Below are 16,656 nucleotides of genomic sequence, written 5' to 3' on the forward strand. Positions count from 1 at the left end.
GCTCTGATGTTGAATCCTTTCACCTTGAGTCCAGCATCAAAGTTTCATGATTCCATAGCTTAAGGAGAAAAAAAAATGACGATCATTAGACCCAATAAAATAAATAACAGCAGCCTTGCTTTTGTGTTCATTTTCATAGGACATTACCTCCCAATGAGGAGATCTCAGGGCTCTTGTTAATGATTTACAGAGTTCCACATCACTTTGTGAAGTGATCTCAAGTGTCAGTCCCTACAACTTGGTCATCAGATGCTCTCAAAGCCACTCTTTAAAACTTTGTCACAGAGATTGGAAGCAGCCACAGACTGTTTCACCATCTTATCCATTTTAACCAGCCACTTGATGTAGTCCTCGGATCACATTGTCTCGAGCAGTTTTAGGAAGAGCAATGAGAATTATATAAAAACTTAAATGAGAAAGGAACAGGTGTTTTTCAACTGAAATTGCTCAGAAGTAAAGCTGAGCCGAGTATTCTTGTTTTATTCACTAGAGTGATTCCAATTACATCCTAAGTACAAGTCATTTTATTTTAATCTATTAACTAAGTTATAGTTCAAGTTTATTATCATCTGACAATCAGACGAAACAAATTCCTCCAGATCATGGTCCACACACATACAGAGACAATATATACGCATAATAATAACAAAAATAAATATATAGAGATATTTTGGATCCACTAGTTCTGAAGTTTTCCATTATCAAGCCCCAATGTTATCAGTGTAGTTTACAAAGGAGAATGAGGATCAGACAAAGGTTAGTGCTAAACTGGTAATTCTATTTTGCATCCAGTAATGAACGTTTAAAATATTGCAGTGAATTATAATTAAATGAGGCAAGCTGGTTGTGGTTTTACTCAGCTTGTGAGTGAATGCAGTAAGTTGGAGAGATTTAAAAAAAGAGTTCAAAGGGTGGCATGTTTTCTCTCCAGATGTTGAGGTTTCTATGGCGACTCACGACATGTATTATCACGTGTAATCCTGTGGCTTGGTTTCATTCCACCCATCCTTGCTTCCATCCAGAAAATACATATGTGAACAATTCAGACATTGGCCAGTGCAGCTTGTGGCTGATTGTGAGTTGACGCATATTTTCCTTCATTAAGATTAACAGGTTGCAGTGTCACAAAGTTAACAGGCCCTTTCAAATTGCCATGTAAAATAGGGTTAACAGTGCAATTTTCCCAGTTACATGGCAGATAGAAAACATCTGACCCGGTCAACCCCATTGGAATCCAACCGGGTCGCTGACTTATCTCAAAGGTAGTCAGTAAACCCAGTTAAACTTACCTTGGGCGATTTGAACAGGAAAGTGGCCGACCCGCATATTCTGGTCACGTCAGCACTTGCAGGCTTCACCAGGCAGCCAGCATCCTAACATCCAGCAGTACTTCCGGTGAAGTATCATTGCGGGGGCAGGATCCCCCTTAAGTCGCTAGGTTGGCGACTTAATCCCCTGAAAGTTGAAAAATGCTTCCAGCAATCACACCCGAGTCCCAGGAGGGCTACCCAGGTGCTGCAATCTAAAGGGGGCTACTGCTTCTCCATTACTTGTGACCAAACTTTCATCTGAGTTTGCAAGAGTACTGAGGGTTGATGGATTTCTGTTATCAATTAGGGAATAAGTCCCCAGCATGGTTTAATCAATTCCATTCACTACAGAAACACAAATGATTTTACTTCATACTTATGAAATTAATCACTTAAGAGAAAAGTATTTTGATTTTTTTTTAAATCAAAGCTCCATTAAATTCTGATGCAAAATGTGATACTCTAAATGATATTCAAGTTTGAAATGATATCTCAAACTCCAGCAGTTATCAGCCAAACCTTTTCACTATTCTGTTAAAAAGCATATACCCCTTAACAAACAGTACTCAGAAAATTCCTTTTCATGGGATGTTTACTGGGCCATGATTATTGAGGATAGTGGAAATGGAAAACTATATTTTGAGAATGTATAAGTAGAAATAGAAGCAGGAATAGATAGAAAATATATCTCGCTGCTTCCTATTTACAAGCATAAAATAATCAATGTTGAGATACAAAGTAATGCTAAAGTTATGGCAAACAAGGGCATTTCTGGAATACTAGGTAAAAATTAAGTTAAAAATGTCTAGAACGTTAGGTAAGAGCTCCTGAACAATAGCTTCTGACCATTATTTAGGTATCCAAAAATAGATTGCAGGCTCTGTGGCCCATGGCAATGAAAGCTGAGTGTCCGCTCTATGAACCTTCGGTGAAACCAAGTAGCAAGAAATAGTGCAAAGATGGAGCATTGACTTGGGAATTGCTTGAAGTTGCTGCAGCCACTGGCTAAATGTAGGTTTATTGATCTAAGTGAAAAATTATCCAATGGAGCCTGGCAGAGAAAGAGCCCTCCTTTAACGCCATATCCATTACTTCTCCCCTTTCATTTCACATTTGAGGTCCAGCCTGCTATTCCCAGGAATTGTGTTATGGCAATGACCAATGAGGAAAGTGACCTTACAATTATGATCAAATTTAAGTTGAAATGACCAAAAAAAAAATTTGTACAATACAAAGAGTATACCACACAAGATAAGGCCCAGTTTCAACTTCAGACTCTCAGTTGGAGCCCAGATACAGTGTTTATTCCCCACGGCTCGTAAAGTCTTTGGAAAGACATCTATTGTATTTTATTTACTTTGGTGCTTTGCGAGTGCACAATATTACCTCGACCATTTTTTGTGATTAATATGATCTTTACTTTGACGTTTACTGTTATCTAAGGATTGATTGTGCATTTACTTATGCCTCGTTAAAAGTCTTCCCCAAACACAATCATTTATAAAACTCCATTACTACCTCATGACATTAAGAGATTACTAACTGAAAGTAATCTTCATGTCATGCTGATAACTTTTCTGCAATTAGTGCAGATTGGGAATTATAGTGTGACCTTGCTGTCAATCTGCAAACATCAACACAAAATTACTTAAGCAACAGACAATCTGCTTTGGTCTCCAAAACCTTTCATCGAGAATTTATTGTCATATACAGATGTACAGAAGGACTGAAATTCTTGCAGTCAAAAAGGTACTTAAGATACATCAATTACAATGGTATAAATTCATATACCATAAATTTACCATGATGTACCAAGATCAAAAAAGAGAAAGTAACTATAAAAGGATAGATAAATAAATATTGTTACGAACCCAAAGGACCCCAACCCAGCAGCAATAGACATTCACCAAGAAAAGTAGTTACTTAAACAGAAGTTGTTTTTAATTATCTTTAAACATTAAAACAAAATCAAACTAACTTATCTCTATTAACTTAACAAACCCAAATTAACCCCCTTCTAATTCTAAGCGCACATGTATGATGTGTGTGTGTATAAATTCAAGAAAAGTTCTTTGGTTCACAGTTCAATCTCACTCCTCCTTCTTCCAAGTTCTCTGAATGCAGGCATTTCTTAAACCGTGCACAGAATTTAATGTATAAAGTTCACCAAGCTTTGGTGCTCGAAAGGTAAATGTTTACACTCAGGAAGGTTCTTATAGGATTTGCAGAGAGAGATTTGTTGTTCCAGGATTTCCACAACTGAGGTATCACCATTAGTCACCTCAATGTCTCGCTGCTGAAACTTGCCCCATCAGAGTTCTCCAGATAATAACCTCTTTCTTTCAGGCTATCACAGAGTTCCTTGCTGTTCCACTTATTCCAAGAGAAACATCAGATAGATAGCACTGCCAACCATCTGCCACTCTAGAGCTTTCTGTTTCCCACCAGCTTTTCCTGGCTTGTTTCAGGTGTGACTGTTCAGTCTCTTTCAGTGTCACACACACACTGGCTGAGAGAGCTTGTTGAGCTTGTCTTCTCTCTCTCTCTCTCTCTCTATCTCTCTCTCTCTTTTCAACTTTCTTTCTTTGGCTTCGCGGACAAAGATTTATGGAGGGGTATGTCCATGTCTGCTGCAGGCTTGTTGGTGACTGACAAGTCCGATGCAGGACAGGCAGGCGCGGTAGCAAGGGAAAATTGGTTGGTTGGGGTTGGGTGTTGGGTTTTTCTTTCTTTTTCCTCCTTTGTCTTTTGTCAGTGAGGTGGGCTCTGTGGTCTTCTTCAAAGGAGGTTGCAGCCCGCCGAACTGTGAGATGCCAAGATGCACGGTTGGAGGCGATATCAGCCCACTGGCGGTGGTCAATGTGCCAGGCACCAAGAGATTTCTTTAAGCAGTCCTTGTACCTCTTCTTTGGTGCACCTCTGTCTCGGTGGCCAGTGGAGAGCTTCAACTAAGACTCCTAGAAACCCCATGTGATTCTCACTTGCAAAAAATCCCACCTTCTTCAGCAAACCACATGATCAAGCTGTTGTCTTAGTTAAACAAAACCTAGAAGTTACCTTCCTGTGAGCACTTTGTAAAAAGGTCAGAAGCCTTGTAGTTATTCAACTACCCAGTCTGTCTCCAATTCAAACAATATCTATTCATTTCATGAAGTCATTTAAATTTAGCACCTACTTGTGAAATGTGAATAAAATTCTCCATTGTTTCTCTAAAGTTCACTGAATATAAACTCTTCAATATTTCAAATAAGATCTGTTTTAAAATGTGTGTATGTATGTAACCTACTCTAATTTTACCAATTATCTCCCAAATGTATATTCCATTACAATATTCACAAATGCAGTTAGACCAAGAAAGAAAAGTCATGTTTCAAGAGTTCAGACGGATCTTTTGGTGATTCTGGTCACCTTTATTCTAGTGGTTAGTACAACACTGTTATAGCACCAGTGACTGGGATTCAAAACAGTTACTGTCTGTAAGGAGTTTCTACATTCTCCCCCCAGTCGTTATGGGTTTTCTCTGGGTGCTCCAGTTTCCTCCCACCTTTCAAAACGTACAGGGGTTGTAGGGTAATTGAGGGCAGGGGCTCATTGGCTGAAAGGGTCTGTTAATGTGTTGTATGTCTAAAGAAACAACAGCATACCATACTCTGAGATGCTCATAACTACAAGTGAATGCCATTCAGTCTCTGGAGTTTCACAGTCAAATAGATTGCCTACATATCATTCTCTACTTACTTGTCTTGTAATTGCAAGGCTCAGGCTAGAAACCATCTGTTATGAGCAAAAAAATTGTAACATTGGCCTTCACCAGAAGAAGGTGCAGTCCATATGGTCTTCAGTGGCAAAGTTATTGGTTGGACCAAGAACGTTTGACACCTGAATGTGGTGTCTCCAAGAACTGGAGTGAAATATGATTTTAACCTTTGGTTTAGCAGAGTTGGTTCTGAATACATGGGGTCTAGGGAGGTGTCACCCTGATTTTTCATCCATTATCAGTTTAAATATTTCATAATTTTTCAAGCAAGGGCTAAGAGAGGGAGGAAGTTAGAGAGACAGAAACTTGTGAAGGAATTAAACTCGTGATGAGAAAGCTAACACAAGTTATTAAAGGTAAAGTGAAAGCATTGAGAGTGAGGGGTAGTATCATTATAAAGGAGAACAACATCTGGGACACTTGCTGGTACCTAGTGGTTCTGAGTAGGAGTCAAGATGCATTGTTGATAACAGGATCACGTCCTCCTCTCTTTGGGTAATTCACTTGCAAGCACAATTTGCACCATTATTAAACTGGCACTTGTTCTACTTTGCTTTAGTGAAATAAAGCATTAATTTGAACAAAATTAAAAAAAGAAATCAGGATTATTTAACAATTTTTGATTGAGACTAGTAATGTTGATGGGAAGAGAGCAGAATTGCTGCATGAAGCTTAAGGACATTTCCTCAAGAAATTTGTTTTTGCAATAATAAGACAAGATATTAATATTAAAGTTAATACTGATGAATTTAAGATTAATTTATTTGCTGTTGAGGTTTTGATTTATATAACAGATCCTGAAAATTCTTTGCGTCATCTTGTATTGTGATTAAAGGAATATGGTAAAATATCAGGTAATAAAATTAATTGGGATAAAACTGAAATTATGCCTTTGGTTGAAGGAGATTATACACAATGTTAAAAATAAAATTGTTCAATTTAGGTGGTTAGATAATGGAATCAAATATTTAGGTATTAAAATTGATACAAATTTGGATAATTTATAGAAGTTGAATTATATACCCTTGTATAATAAAATTAGAGGATTTGACTAGATGGAATGATTTACCTATAACTTTAATAGGTAGAGTGAATTGTATTAAGATGAATATTTTTCCAAGGATTCAAAATATCTTTTTCAATCTATTCCTTGTAATATACCTAAAAAAAAATTAAAAATCTAAATTAAATAATTAGCTAATTTTGTGGAAAGGGAAAATGGTACGAGTATGTTGCGAGAAATTAACTTGGAAATTTGAATTAGGAGTTTACAACTTCCACATTTTCCAAATTATTTTAAAGCTGCTCAGTTGAAATTTATTAATGGAATGTTTGATTTCGATAAATCTTTAACGTGGGCTAAGCTAGAATTAACTAAAATAGATGAAAAATCTATACGACAATTTAATTATGAATGGAATACTAAATTATTAATTGGTAATAAGGACCTACCTATATTAAAACATTTAATTGATTTATGGAATAAAATTGACTATGAGATAGGTGGAAAGGTAGGATTTTGCATAAAACACCTTTATTTAAAAATAAACTCTTTTACCATTATAATCAATTTTTAAAGATATGGAATTAAATGGGGATTAAAACACAGAAGATTGTTTTGAAGCTAGTTATTTTATTTCTTTTCAATGAGTGAAATAAAAATGTAATATTCCAAATTTAATATTTTTTTGGTATCATGTTAAAGCTTTTTTAATTGATAAATTAGGTCAAAGTCTAAGATTACCTTGACAATCTGAAGTAGAAATATTATTTACTAAAGAAGGTATCAATAAATTTATTTCAGAAATGTATAAATTACTTCAAAGGAAAATGTCCCAATCAAATATTCATAAATCAAGATTCAAGAGGGAAATTGATTTAGGTAGAACAATAGATCAAAATGATTAGTGAATGTTATGTAAAGATAATATGACTAAAATTATTAATGTAAGATATAGATTAGTACAATATAATTTTTTTGCAACAATTATATTTAACATCAAAAATTTAAAAAAAAGATTTAGATGTCTTAAAGAGATGGCTCTTTTTTAATTCAACATGGCAGTGAATTAAGTCCTTTTGGATACAAAAGCATTTTTGGAAAAAAATATTAAAGTTTAAACTTGCATTGGATCCAATATTATTTTTGTTGGGAAATATTAAGATGTTTAGTTTAAAATTAAGATTAACTATATATCATGAATTTTATGACTCACTTTAGCTGTTTCAAGGAAATGTATAGCTATTACTTGGAGGTCTGATATGGATTTGGGGATGCAGAGTTGGCATATTGAAATAAAATCTTGTATTCCTCTTGAAAAAAAATAACAGTGTGTGATAAATGCCACTTTTTTTAAAATACAGACCCCCTTATCTACACATGTTAGATTGAAAATTTAAGCTCTCAATAACTCATCCTGGTGGTGGTTCTTGGTTTCATTGTGGTTAATTTGAATTTATATATCCATTTAATTATCTCCTTTCGCTCTTAGTGGTACTTGGAAGGGAGGGAGTGGTGGGGAAGGAAGGAGGGATTAGGTTATACGCCACATGTATTTTCTTATACATATATATATATTAATAATTGAATATATTGTGGGTTAAAAATTTTAAATAAAATATTTAAAAAAAAGAAATGGGTGCTATAAAAATGGGTGCTTACAAATGTGGACAATTGACTGTTAATGGAGCCCATAGAATCTTACAGAGACTACAATTAGTCTTAGAATGAAAGATGATTTTAATGTCAATTTCTGGCTTTCAAATACATCAAGCTTAATTAGTCTGTTTCTTTGCCTTATTACATTCAGATTTCTCAAACATCTGCATGGCCCCAGCAGAAAAAGGAAATTGCAATAAAACCTTAACTAGATACTTCTACAACCAATCCATTAACCTCTGTGAGACTTTTGTCTACAGTGGGTGTGGTGGAAATCAGAACAATTTCAGAAAGAAACTGCAATGCCGTCGGACCTGCAGAAAAGGTAATGAACTATGATATCTGTTCTTGTGCTGGTTAATACTGTAATAGAAACTAGTGGGATAATGATAACCAAATCAGGAGAGCCTGAGTTATGTTCAGTTCTATGACCAGCATTTCTTGAAAGTAAGAATAATTTTGCAATACAAATAGATGATAATAGATCATGTATATATTAAATGGATCCACCAGCGTTGTCTCCGCTCCATCCTCAACATCCATTGGAGCGCTTACACCCCTAACGTCGAAGTACTCGAGATGGCAGAGGTCGACAGCATCGAGTCCACGCTACTGAAGATCCAGCTGCGCTGGATGGGTCACGTCTTCAGAATGGAGGACCATCGCCTTCCCAAGATCGTGTTGTATGGCGAGCTCTCCACTGGCCACCGTGACAGAGGTGCACCAAAGAAAAGGTACAAGGACTGCCTAAAGAAATCTCTTGGTGCCTGCCACATTGACCACCGCCAGTGGGCTGATAACGCCTCAAACCGTGCATCTTGGCGCCTCACAGTTTGGCGGGCAGCAACCTCCTTTGAAGAAGACCGCAGAGCCCACCTCACTGACAAAAGGCAAAGGAGGAAAAACCCAACACCCAACCCCAACCAACCAATTTTCCCCTGCAACCGCTGCAATCGTGTCTGCCTGTCCCGCATCGGACTTGTCAGCCACAAACGAGCCTGCAGCTGACTTGGACTTTTTACCCCCTCCATAAATCTTCGTCCGCGAAGCCAAGCCAAAGTCCAATTATTTTGAGCCTTGATAATGAATTTTGTGGAAAATCCTGGTGAAACGGCCTCACAAAATTGTCAGCACATCTTCGATTTCAGCAAATACACAAGTCCCAAAGTTGCTGTCAGTGATCCATGCAGTTTGGCAGTTTGCATTAGTTCGCACAGGGAGGATTGCTATAGATCTCTCTGCATGTGTTTAATAGTAGATCAACTGTGAAAGCAAACGGCAGATAGCTGACCTTAATGACAGCAAGTTCAAATTGGACATAGCTCGCTGAATGATGGAGACTTTGGCTACATCTCCCTAAGTGCACTGAGCATGTATTTTTTTCCATGAACTTCTCATTGTATTGAAAACCAATAATTAAATGTTACTCCATTTGTTTAGGTGAATCAAAAGCCAACAGCTCCCTCTGCTGATTAGCTGGAAAATAGCTATCAAGTGTTCAGCTTGCATTGGTGCTTTTTTTTGTTGATCTAAGGGTTGGTGGGTCTATTTTCTTTTTTTTTGCATGAATTGCAAATGCAAATTTGTAATAGGAAATTCCCATTCAGCAAGTAGGTTAGGACAGTGGGGCATTAACCATTTGTGCATGGAGTATATTGTAGACGGTTCTTATGGAAGTCTTATTTTGAGTCAAATTAGATTGCAATAACCCAGCAATTTCCATGTTTTCAATATGCATGATGAACTCAATTTCAGCAACCAGAACTACTTATGCCCATTTTTCCTACATCTCCATCACAACTGCACTCACGAAAAAGATGTCCTGGGATGTAAGTTGGAAGGAGAATTGAGAACACACCTTTGCCAGAGGTGTTATCTTGTTTGGTCCGTCAAGATAGAAGGTGCAATGCCTAGAGCTGGTATTTTGTTACACCAGTTGTATCAGAGACACAGAATCATAGTTCTACAGCAGGGCAACATCTCTGGCCCAACTTGCCCATGCTGACCAAATTGTCAACCCAATGTATTCCCTTTTCCCTGCATTCAGTCCACATCCTCAAAACCTTTCCTATGCATGTAGGTGTCTAGATGTCCTTTAAACATTATAATTGTACTTGTCTCTGTCACTTACTCTGGCAGCTTGTTCCATATACCCATCATCCTCTGTGTGAAGAAGGTGTCCCTCAGGGGCCTATTAAATCTTTTCCTTCTCACCTCAAATCTATGCCCTCCATTTTTAGTTCCTTTATCCTGAGGAAAAAGGCCATGTCTTTCCCCTTATTGATTTTATTAACCTCTATAAGGTTTCCCCTTAGTCTCCTATGCTTCAGGAAGAAGAGTTCTATCCTCTCCAGCCTCTCCTCATTATTCAAACCTGCCAGTCCTAATAACATTGTTGTGAATATTTTCTGCACTCCAGTTTAACAATATCCTTCCTACAGCTGGGTGATCAGAACGGTTCACAACAGTGCAAGTGTGGTTTATCTCTGCAATCAGTATGGATCTGTGTCATCATGTTCTCCTCTCTGACTATCAGCTCAGGGACACCCTGAGGCTGCTTAATTCCCTTTACACTCATAACTACATGGCCAAGTTCTGCTCCGAAGCAAACTCCAAATTAGCTGACAACATCACCATCGTTGGACGTAAGAGTGCAAGGATATATAAAGAAAATGATGAGTGCAGCGTGGAGATTGAGAATCTGGTTGGGTGGTAATAGAACAACAATGTCTTATCGACATTGAGCAAGGAACTTGATTTTGATTTTTGAAATGGGAGGCTGAGGGACCACATGCCTGTGCCCATTGATGGGATGGAGGTGGAGAGGGTTGGTACCTTCAAATTCCTCGGAGTCCAATTATCAGAGGACTTCTCTTAGACCCAGGCAATTGTGAAGAATGCACACCAACACCTCTACTTTTGAAGAACTCTAAAAAGATTTGCATGTGATCGAATACTCTATAAAACTTCTGCAAGTGTACTGTGGAAAGTGTACTGGCTGGTTGCATCACAGCTTGGTTTAGTGATTCGAGTGCCCAGGAACAGAAAGTAACAAACATAGCCAACTCCAATGTAGGCTCCAATCCACTGAAGACATCTCTGCGAGGTGATGCCTCAAGAAGGCAGCCAGCATCATAAAGGACATCATCGTCCTGGTTACAACCCCTTCGGGAAAAAGGTACAGAAGAAGCCAGCACCTTTAGGTTCAAGGACAGTTTTTTTTTAAACTACTATCAGGCTATTGAACCTCCCTGATCATACTCAACACCACAAAAGGACCAATCTGTATGATTGAACTGTTTAGCATACTGTAATTGTGAACATTTATTATTATCATTAATATTGCTTTCAGCTTGGAAATTCATTCTGTACTATTGGAGTTGTTTTTCTTTTACAAAATACCTGTTTTGGTACTTGTGTGTTTGACAATAAATTCATTATGAATATTATTAACAATTTATACATTGGCAACTTGACATCTATGCTTCTGTACTGACTGATGAAGGCAAGCATGCCAGGCGCCACCTATATGACCCAGCCCACCTATGTCACCACATTCATGGAACCTCTAAGTCACTCTTCAGGGCTACACCATTCACGGTGTAAGTATTGCCCTGGTTTAATCTACTGAAATACAGTTTGGTAATGGATTGCTGTTAGTCTATTTGCTTCAGGACATATGGAAACCATGGAGAAACAGGAATGTAATAACAAGGAGAGAGACTCCATCTGAAAGGATTTGGCTCATACACACTATAATTTTAGTAATGGTGGGTGGTATCTTGGCAGAGGGAAAATAAAGACCTGTTTGTGGTGAGGGAGATCAGGTGTGATGTTGTGGTTTTCAAAAATATATTAAATTGTTATTGAAGCACCTTACTCCAACAAAATTAAGCAAAAACAAATGTAGTTGTGTTACAATATTTGTACATTGAATATTATATGGTTAATGTTTCTTCTGCATCTGTCATTTAGAAATACATCCCATTTCCTTCCCTACGATCCCTCTTCCACACACCCAGTTTGTGATTCCATCACTCTATCACCAACTCGGGCAATGGAATTAAAGTCTTTCTAATAGTGGAAAATAATTGTTTATCTCAAAAAATGTATATTAAGTGAACAAATCTTCCCTGAGGAACCTCTTTTCTTTCCTAAATGGCCAACCATGCTGATCTATACAAGGGCAGAGCTTGAACTTCAGTTCCAAATAAAGGTTTTCAGCCCTCCAAAGTGATTGTTTTTGCTGCTTTGACTTGTATTTTAATCCGTGTTTTTTGAATACCGTGGATTTGTAAATCTGAGCGTAAAGAATATTCTGTGTAAGGACAGCAGAGGGTTGGCACCTTGACCCTTCTTCTCAGTTTCAGTTACACCTAGTGGTGACAGCCATTTTTTTTCCTGTACATCTTTATATACCTTTCAATGCAGAGCTTTGAGATTTTGAGCTTTGAGATTTTATACAAGTTGTTTTAAATAAATTTAATGGTGCTTTTTTTTAAAAAAACTTTCAGGTACCAGACCTCAACCCTCTTAAAATTGGCTGAAAATACAGAAACCGAAGGGAATCAGATTGTTGCAGAAAGCCTTTGGAATTGAAAATGCATTCGTTTGCACTTTTAATATCTTTATTTTGATGTTTATGCTTAATGTACTTATGTTTGTAAAAACAGTGTGTTAAGATAGCATCCAATGCTAACCAGAGATAAAGAGACCTAACAATCTTCAAGCAGCTAAGTTATAGATTCTCACGTGAAAGCCAAGCTTTGTTGATCATGAAATTAATAAACAAAAATAGTCATCTAATTACTGGTTTAAAAACATTTGGTGATCTTATAATTCTGAAGGCTATGAGGCGACATGTTCCACCCCATTTGTTTCAATATAACACACTTGAGAGAATGCAGGTCCTGGCCTTCATGTTTTACAGTGGATCTTAAATTGACAGTTCCTCTGTTCCCTTCCTTTTAGCTCTAAACCTAGACTCTTCTTCTTTTAAATAATTTGATTAAAATAATGGACGTGCGTTTGGTTCTGCATTGTAAAACTAGTTGCTCCAGTCTAGCAAGAATCCTCCGGAATGAACATAACCATGAGTAAGGCAGCTCCTCGATTATCAGCATTTGTTGTAGGCCTTCCTAACTTGTAATGCTTGCTTTATATGATTGCTATTAATGGCATCACTTTAAATTTTGTGGTTGAATTAATTGTGCTTAATATAGTGTAATGCATTTTAAGAATATTTAACATGATAACTACAGTTTTATCTTAATATGTGGATTTTATATTTTGAAACAGACTTTTAAGGTACATACCTACATATTGCAGCAGGTTGCCATGTTAACTGAAGAAGAGAAAGATCTATTCTGCATTAATAACAAAATTAATGATTATTAAGCAAAGATCCTATGAATTTTATGACATAAAATATTTCAAAACCTATCAATGTTTCTTTGTTTTATTAAATGATAGTGGCATTTCATCTCATCTGAAATTCTCAAGATGACAACCAGAGTTAGAACACAACTGCTCTGAAATGGGCCCATCGCCCCATCTAGTCAATGCCAAACTATTTTTTTGCCTAGTTCCATTGCACGCAGACCCCTCCTATCCATATACCTTCCCAAACTTTTCTTAAATCTCAAAATCGCACCTGCATTCACCAGTTCAGCTGGCAGCTTATTCTACACTCTGTGTGAAGAGGTTCCCCTTAATGTTCTGCCTGAATATCTTACCTTTCACCCATGCCCTTCTACATGATCTGAATTTCCCTGAAAGCATCAACCTGGCCATATGTTTACATAGGCAGGATCATTCCTCAAGCCAGTTTGTTGATTCATTAGTCTTCATTTGGGAGCTGGGTGGTAGACTTTACTAATGTTACACTCAAAGGAAAATAAATGTTCCCCTCAATATCCACAAATGTACTCAAGTCACAACAACCTTGCCCAGCTTCCCATCCTTAACTTCCTGTGTGTATAAAGCCATAGATTCATATACCCAAGAACAATCCTCTCAGCCCAACTTGTCCATACCAACCAAGTTAGTATTCTGGGTTTGTCTCATTTGTCTGCATTTGGTCCATATCCTTCTCAGCCCTTCTTATCTATCATACCTGTACAAATGTCTTGAATTTCAAAAGTGTACCCACTTCTGTCATTTCCATTAGCAGTTTGTCTCAGATATATGGGCAACCCTCTGAAGGAAAATGTTGCCCTCACTTCCTCTCACCTGCATTTTTAAGGTGTTGTATATTAAAGACACAGATTTTATTTTGAATAGTTAAAGAATTAAGGCTGGTGACAGAAAGGCTGTAGATGGAGCTAAATCCACAGCCAGATCAGACACAATCTTATTGAATGGGGAAGCAGGCTCAATGCTCCTTCTGCTCCAGTTCCCATTCTAGGTGTTAAGATTCTGAGACTGATTCAATCAACATCAGAGTACCTCAGTTGACGTAGGACTGAATTTCATAACTCCCAGTTTCTAAAGCTGAATTACATGTCACCGCTCACACCTTGGAGAAAGGAAAATTCTGAAGCATTCTTCAAATGATTTAATTATTTTAAAGCAAAATAAGTTTGTCCCATTTTTCTAATCCATGCACACAAAATAATTCTCTAAAAGTGACCTGACTGCTTTTTTGAAAATGGCAGTGCTGCTGGAGCCACTATGACAGCAGCATTGCCGCTGGTGCGGACCCATGGAGACTGAGGAGCAGAGACGCAGCACTCCTGTGGGGTCCAACTGCTGTCAGCTCCGCGTGGGCTTTGAATAGTGACGGTAGATTTATTTAAAGTCCCATGACTGCGGGATCTGTGCCCAAGATGGCGGTGCCTTTGATGGGCAGCAGCCTCGAGGGGTTGCAGACCCCAGAGGAGCAGAGAACTGGCACAGGCCACCAGTAAATGGGGAGGCACCCCTCCCATCTTAGAAGGAGATGACCCATGGGGATGGTGACTCTGGTGGTGGACCAGTGAGTGGTTCTAAGGCTGAAAGACCCATGCATGAGGTGGGCTGCTGGTGCCTCAAGGTGAGGAACCCACAGAGGCCGTGGGCTGTTGGAGGCTGCTGTCGGGAGACTTTGGCACAGGGCACCTGGACTCCCTACAACTCCTCCCCAGCCTCGGAGAAACAGCTTTGGGAAAAGGAAAATCACAGTGATGGACCAGATTAGCCAAGGTTGAGCTCTAGGAATGTGTCCAGGATACTTCTGTCTGTCCCACCAATGCACACTGCTGACTGGCTGCTACAGCAGGCTCCAGCTCAGGGCTCTGCACCCAAAGGCCTCACATCAGGTGGTGACTCACTTATGAGAGCTAAGAATTGGGTCCAGGATTCAGAGAACATAAAACATTATTGTTCTGGCCCTTCAGCTCACAATATTGTGCTGACCTATATAGACCTACTCCACAACAGCTACTCCTTCCCTGCTCATACACGCAATGCTCTATTTTTCATACATCCATGTGCCTATCTAAGAGTATTTTAAATGTCCTTATTGTACCAGCCTCCACCACTATCCCTGCCAATACATTCTAATCTGAGTAAAAGGCAACTGTCCTAAACTTCCCTCCATTCACCTTAAACTGATGTCCTCTGGTATTTTTGCCCGGCGAAACAGGCTCTAGGTGTTCACCCAATCTTATGTACATCTTTGTAAAAGATGTTCTCCTATCCAGGCAACATCCTGGTAAATATCCTTTGTACCCTCTCTAAATCTTCCACATTCTTCCTGTAATGAGGTGACCAGAACAGAAAGCAATATTCCCCAAGTGTGGTCTAACCAGAGTTTAATGGAGCTGCAACATTGCCTCATGGTTCTTGAACTCAATCCCCGACTAGTGAAGCCCAGTGCACCATACACCTGAGTTACTCTATCAACTTGCACATTTGGGTGCGATGGCGAGTAGGCCTCCTAAAAGGCCTCAGGTGCCCATGGCTTCCTAACACTTTGAACCAGGGGTCAAAGAGCTGTGATTCGGATACATTGAGTTCAGGCTTGCTGAACATCAGGACTTGCAGGTCTCAGAGGTTTAGATGAGTGTTGGAGGTGGTGACACCGGAGGAGCCGGCGAGATCCACAGCCTTGATACCTCTGAGAAGACTCTTGCTTCTCTTTCTCATATTAGTAACAGTGTTGGATGAACCGGTGATTCATTGCTCACCTTTGCAAGCCAAACAAAGGAAAGGATTTTGTGAATTCTATGTCCATGGCTAGAAATGGAGACGTGAATTTGCAACCAAACATGGAAATGAGAAAGACATAAACATTCTGGAGAAATGCATCAGGTCATGCAGCATCCATAGGAAGTAAAGGGTAACCAATTTGGGGGGGGGGGGGGGCTGGCCCCTTCATCAGGTATTGCCTTCCTATGGATGTTGCATGACTTCCTGCATTTCTCCAGCATATTTGGGTATTACACTTGGTCCCTGCATCTGCAAACTTTTGTATTCAACAGAAACGAGAAAGTTGTCACTCAGTTCTTTAGTTCCTCTTTGTGCTTCACCTGAATACTAACTGATAACTAAAATACTGCAGATGCTGGAAATCTGGGGGAAAAAAACAAAATAATAGAAATTCTCATTGAAAATGCTGATTTGTAAAAGGGTCTTCAACTGGGAATGTTAACTGTGTTACATCATTAACTACCTGACCTGCATTTTCAGAATTTCCTGTTTTTATTTTCCCATAACGGTACTGCTTTAATAGATTTAGACATGAAGTTGGCTGAACACATTTGGCATAGTTAAGGCTGATGTGTGCACTGTAAGCACAGTAAAGCAATCATCCACCATCCAACCATTTGGAAATCCGAATGGTTCAGTGTCTGTCTCACCAGGTAATGTTTGGTGTGATCTCATCCACTCACCAGGCTCCCAATTTCCATTTTCTCCTTCCTCTCCCAAGCTCTGGTTCCCATGTTGCT

The 16,656-nt window shown here is 38.6% G+C and overlaps 1 protein-coding gene across 2 annotated transcripts in view; it reads left to right on the forward strand.

Annotated features, from left to right (window-relative positions):
• The window catches only part of LOC138761861 (carboxypeptidase inhibitor SmCI-like), a 35,032-nt gene extending 21,864 nt beyond the window's left edge, over positions 1–13,168 (forward strand). For both annotated transcript variants that reach the window (XM_069934749.1, XM_069934750.1), the window contains 2 exons: positions 7,878–8,051; positions 12,241–13,168. In XM_069934749.1, the coding sequence (XP_069790850.1) occupies positions 7,878–8,051; positions 12,241–12,263 (197 nt within the window). In that variant the 3' untranslated portion in view covers positions 12,264–13,168. The remainder of the gene's footprint in view (positions 1–7,877; positions 8,052–12,240) is intronic.
• Positions 13,169–16,656: the final 3,488 nt, after the last annotated feature.

The sequence above is a fragment of the Narcine bancroftii genome, chromosome 4 (genome assembly GCF_036971445.1).
Source record: "Narcine bancroftii isolate sNarBan1 chromosome 4, sNarBan1.hap1, whole genome shotgun sequence".
Lineage (NCBI taxonomy): Eukaryota > Metazoa > Chordata > Chondrichthyes > Torpediniformes > Narcinidae > Narcine > Narcine bancroftii.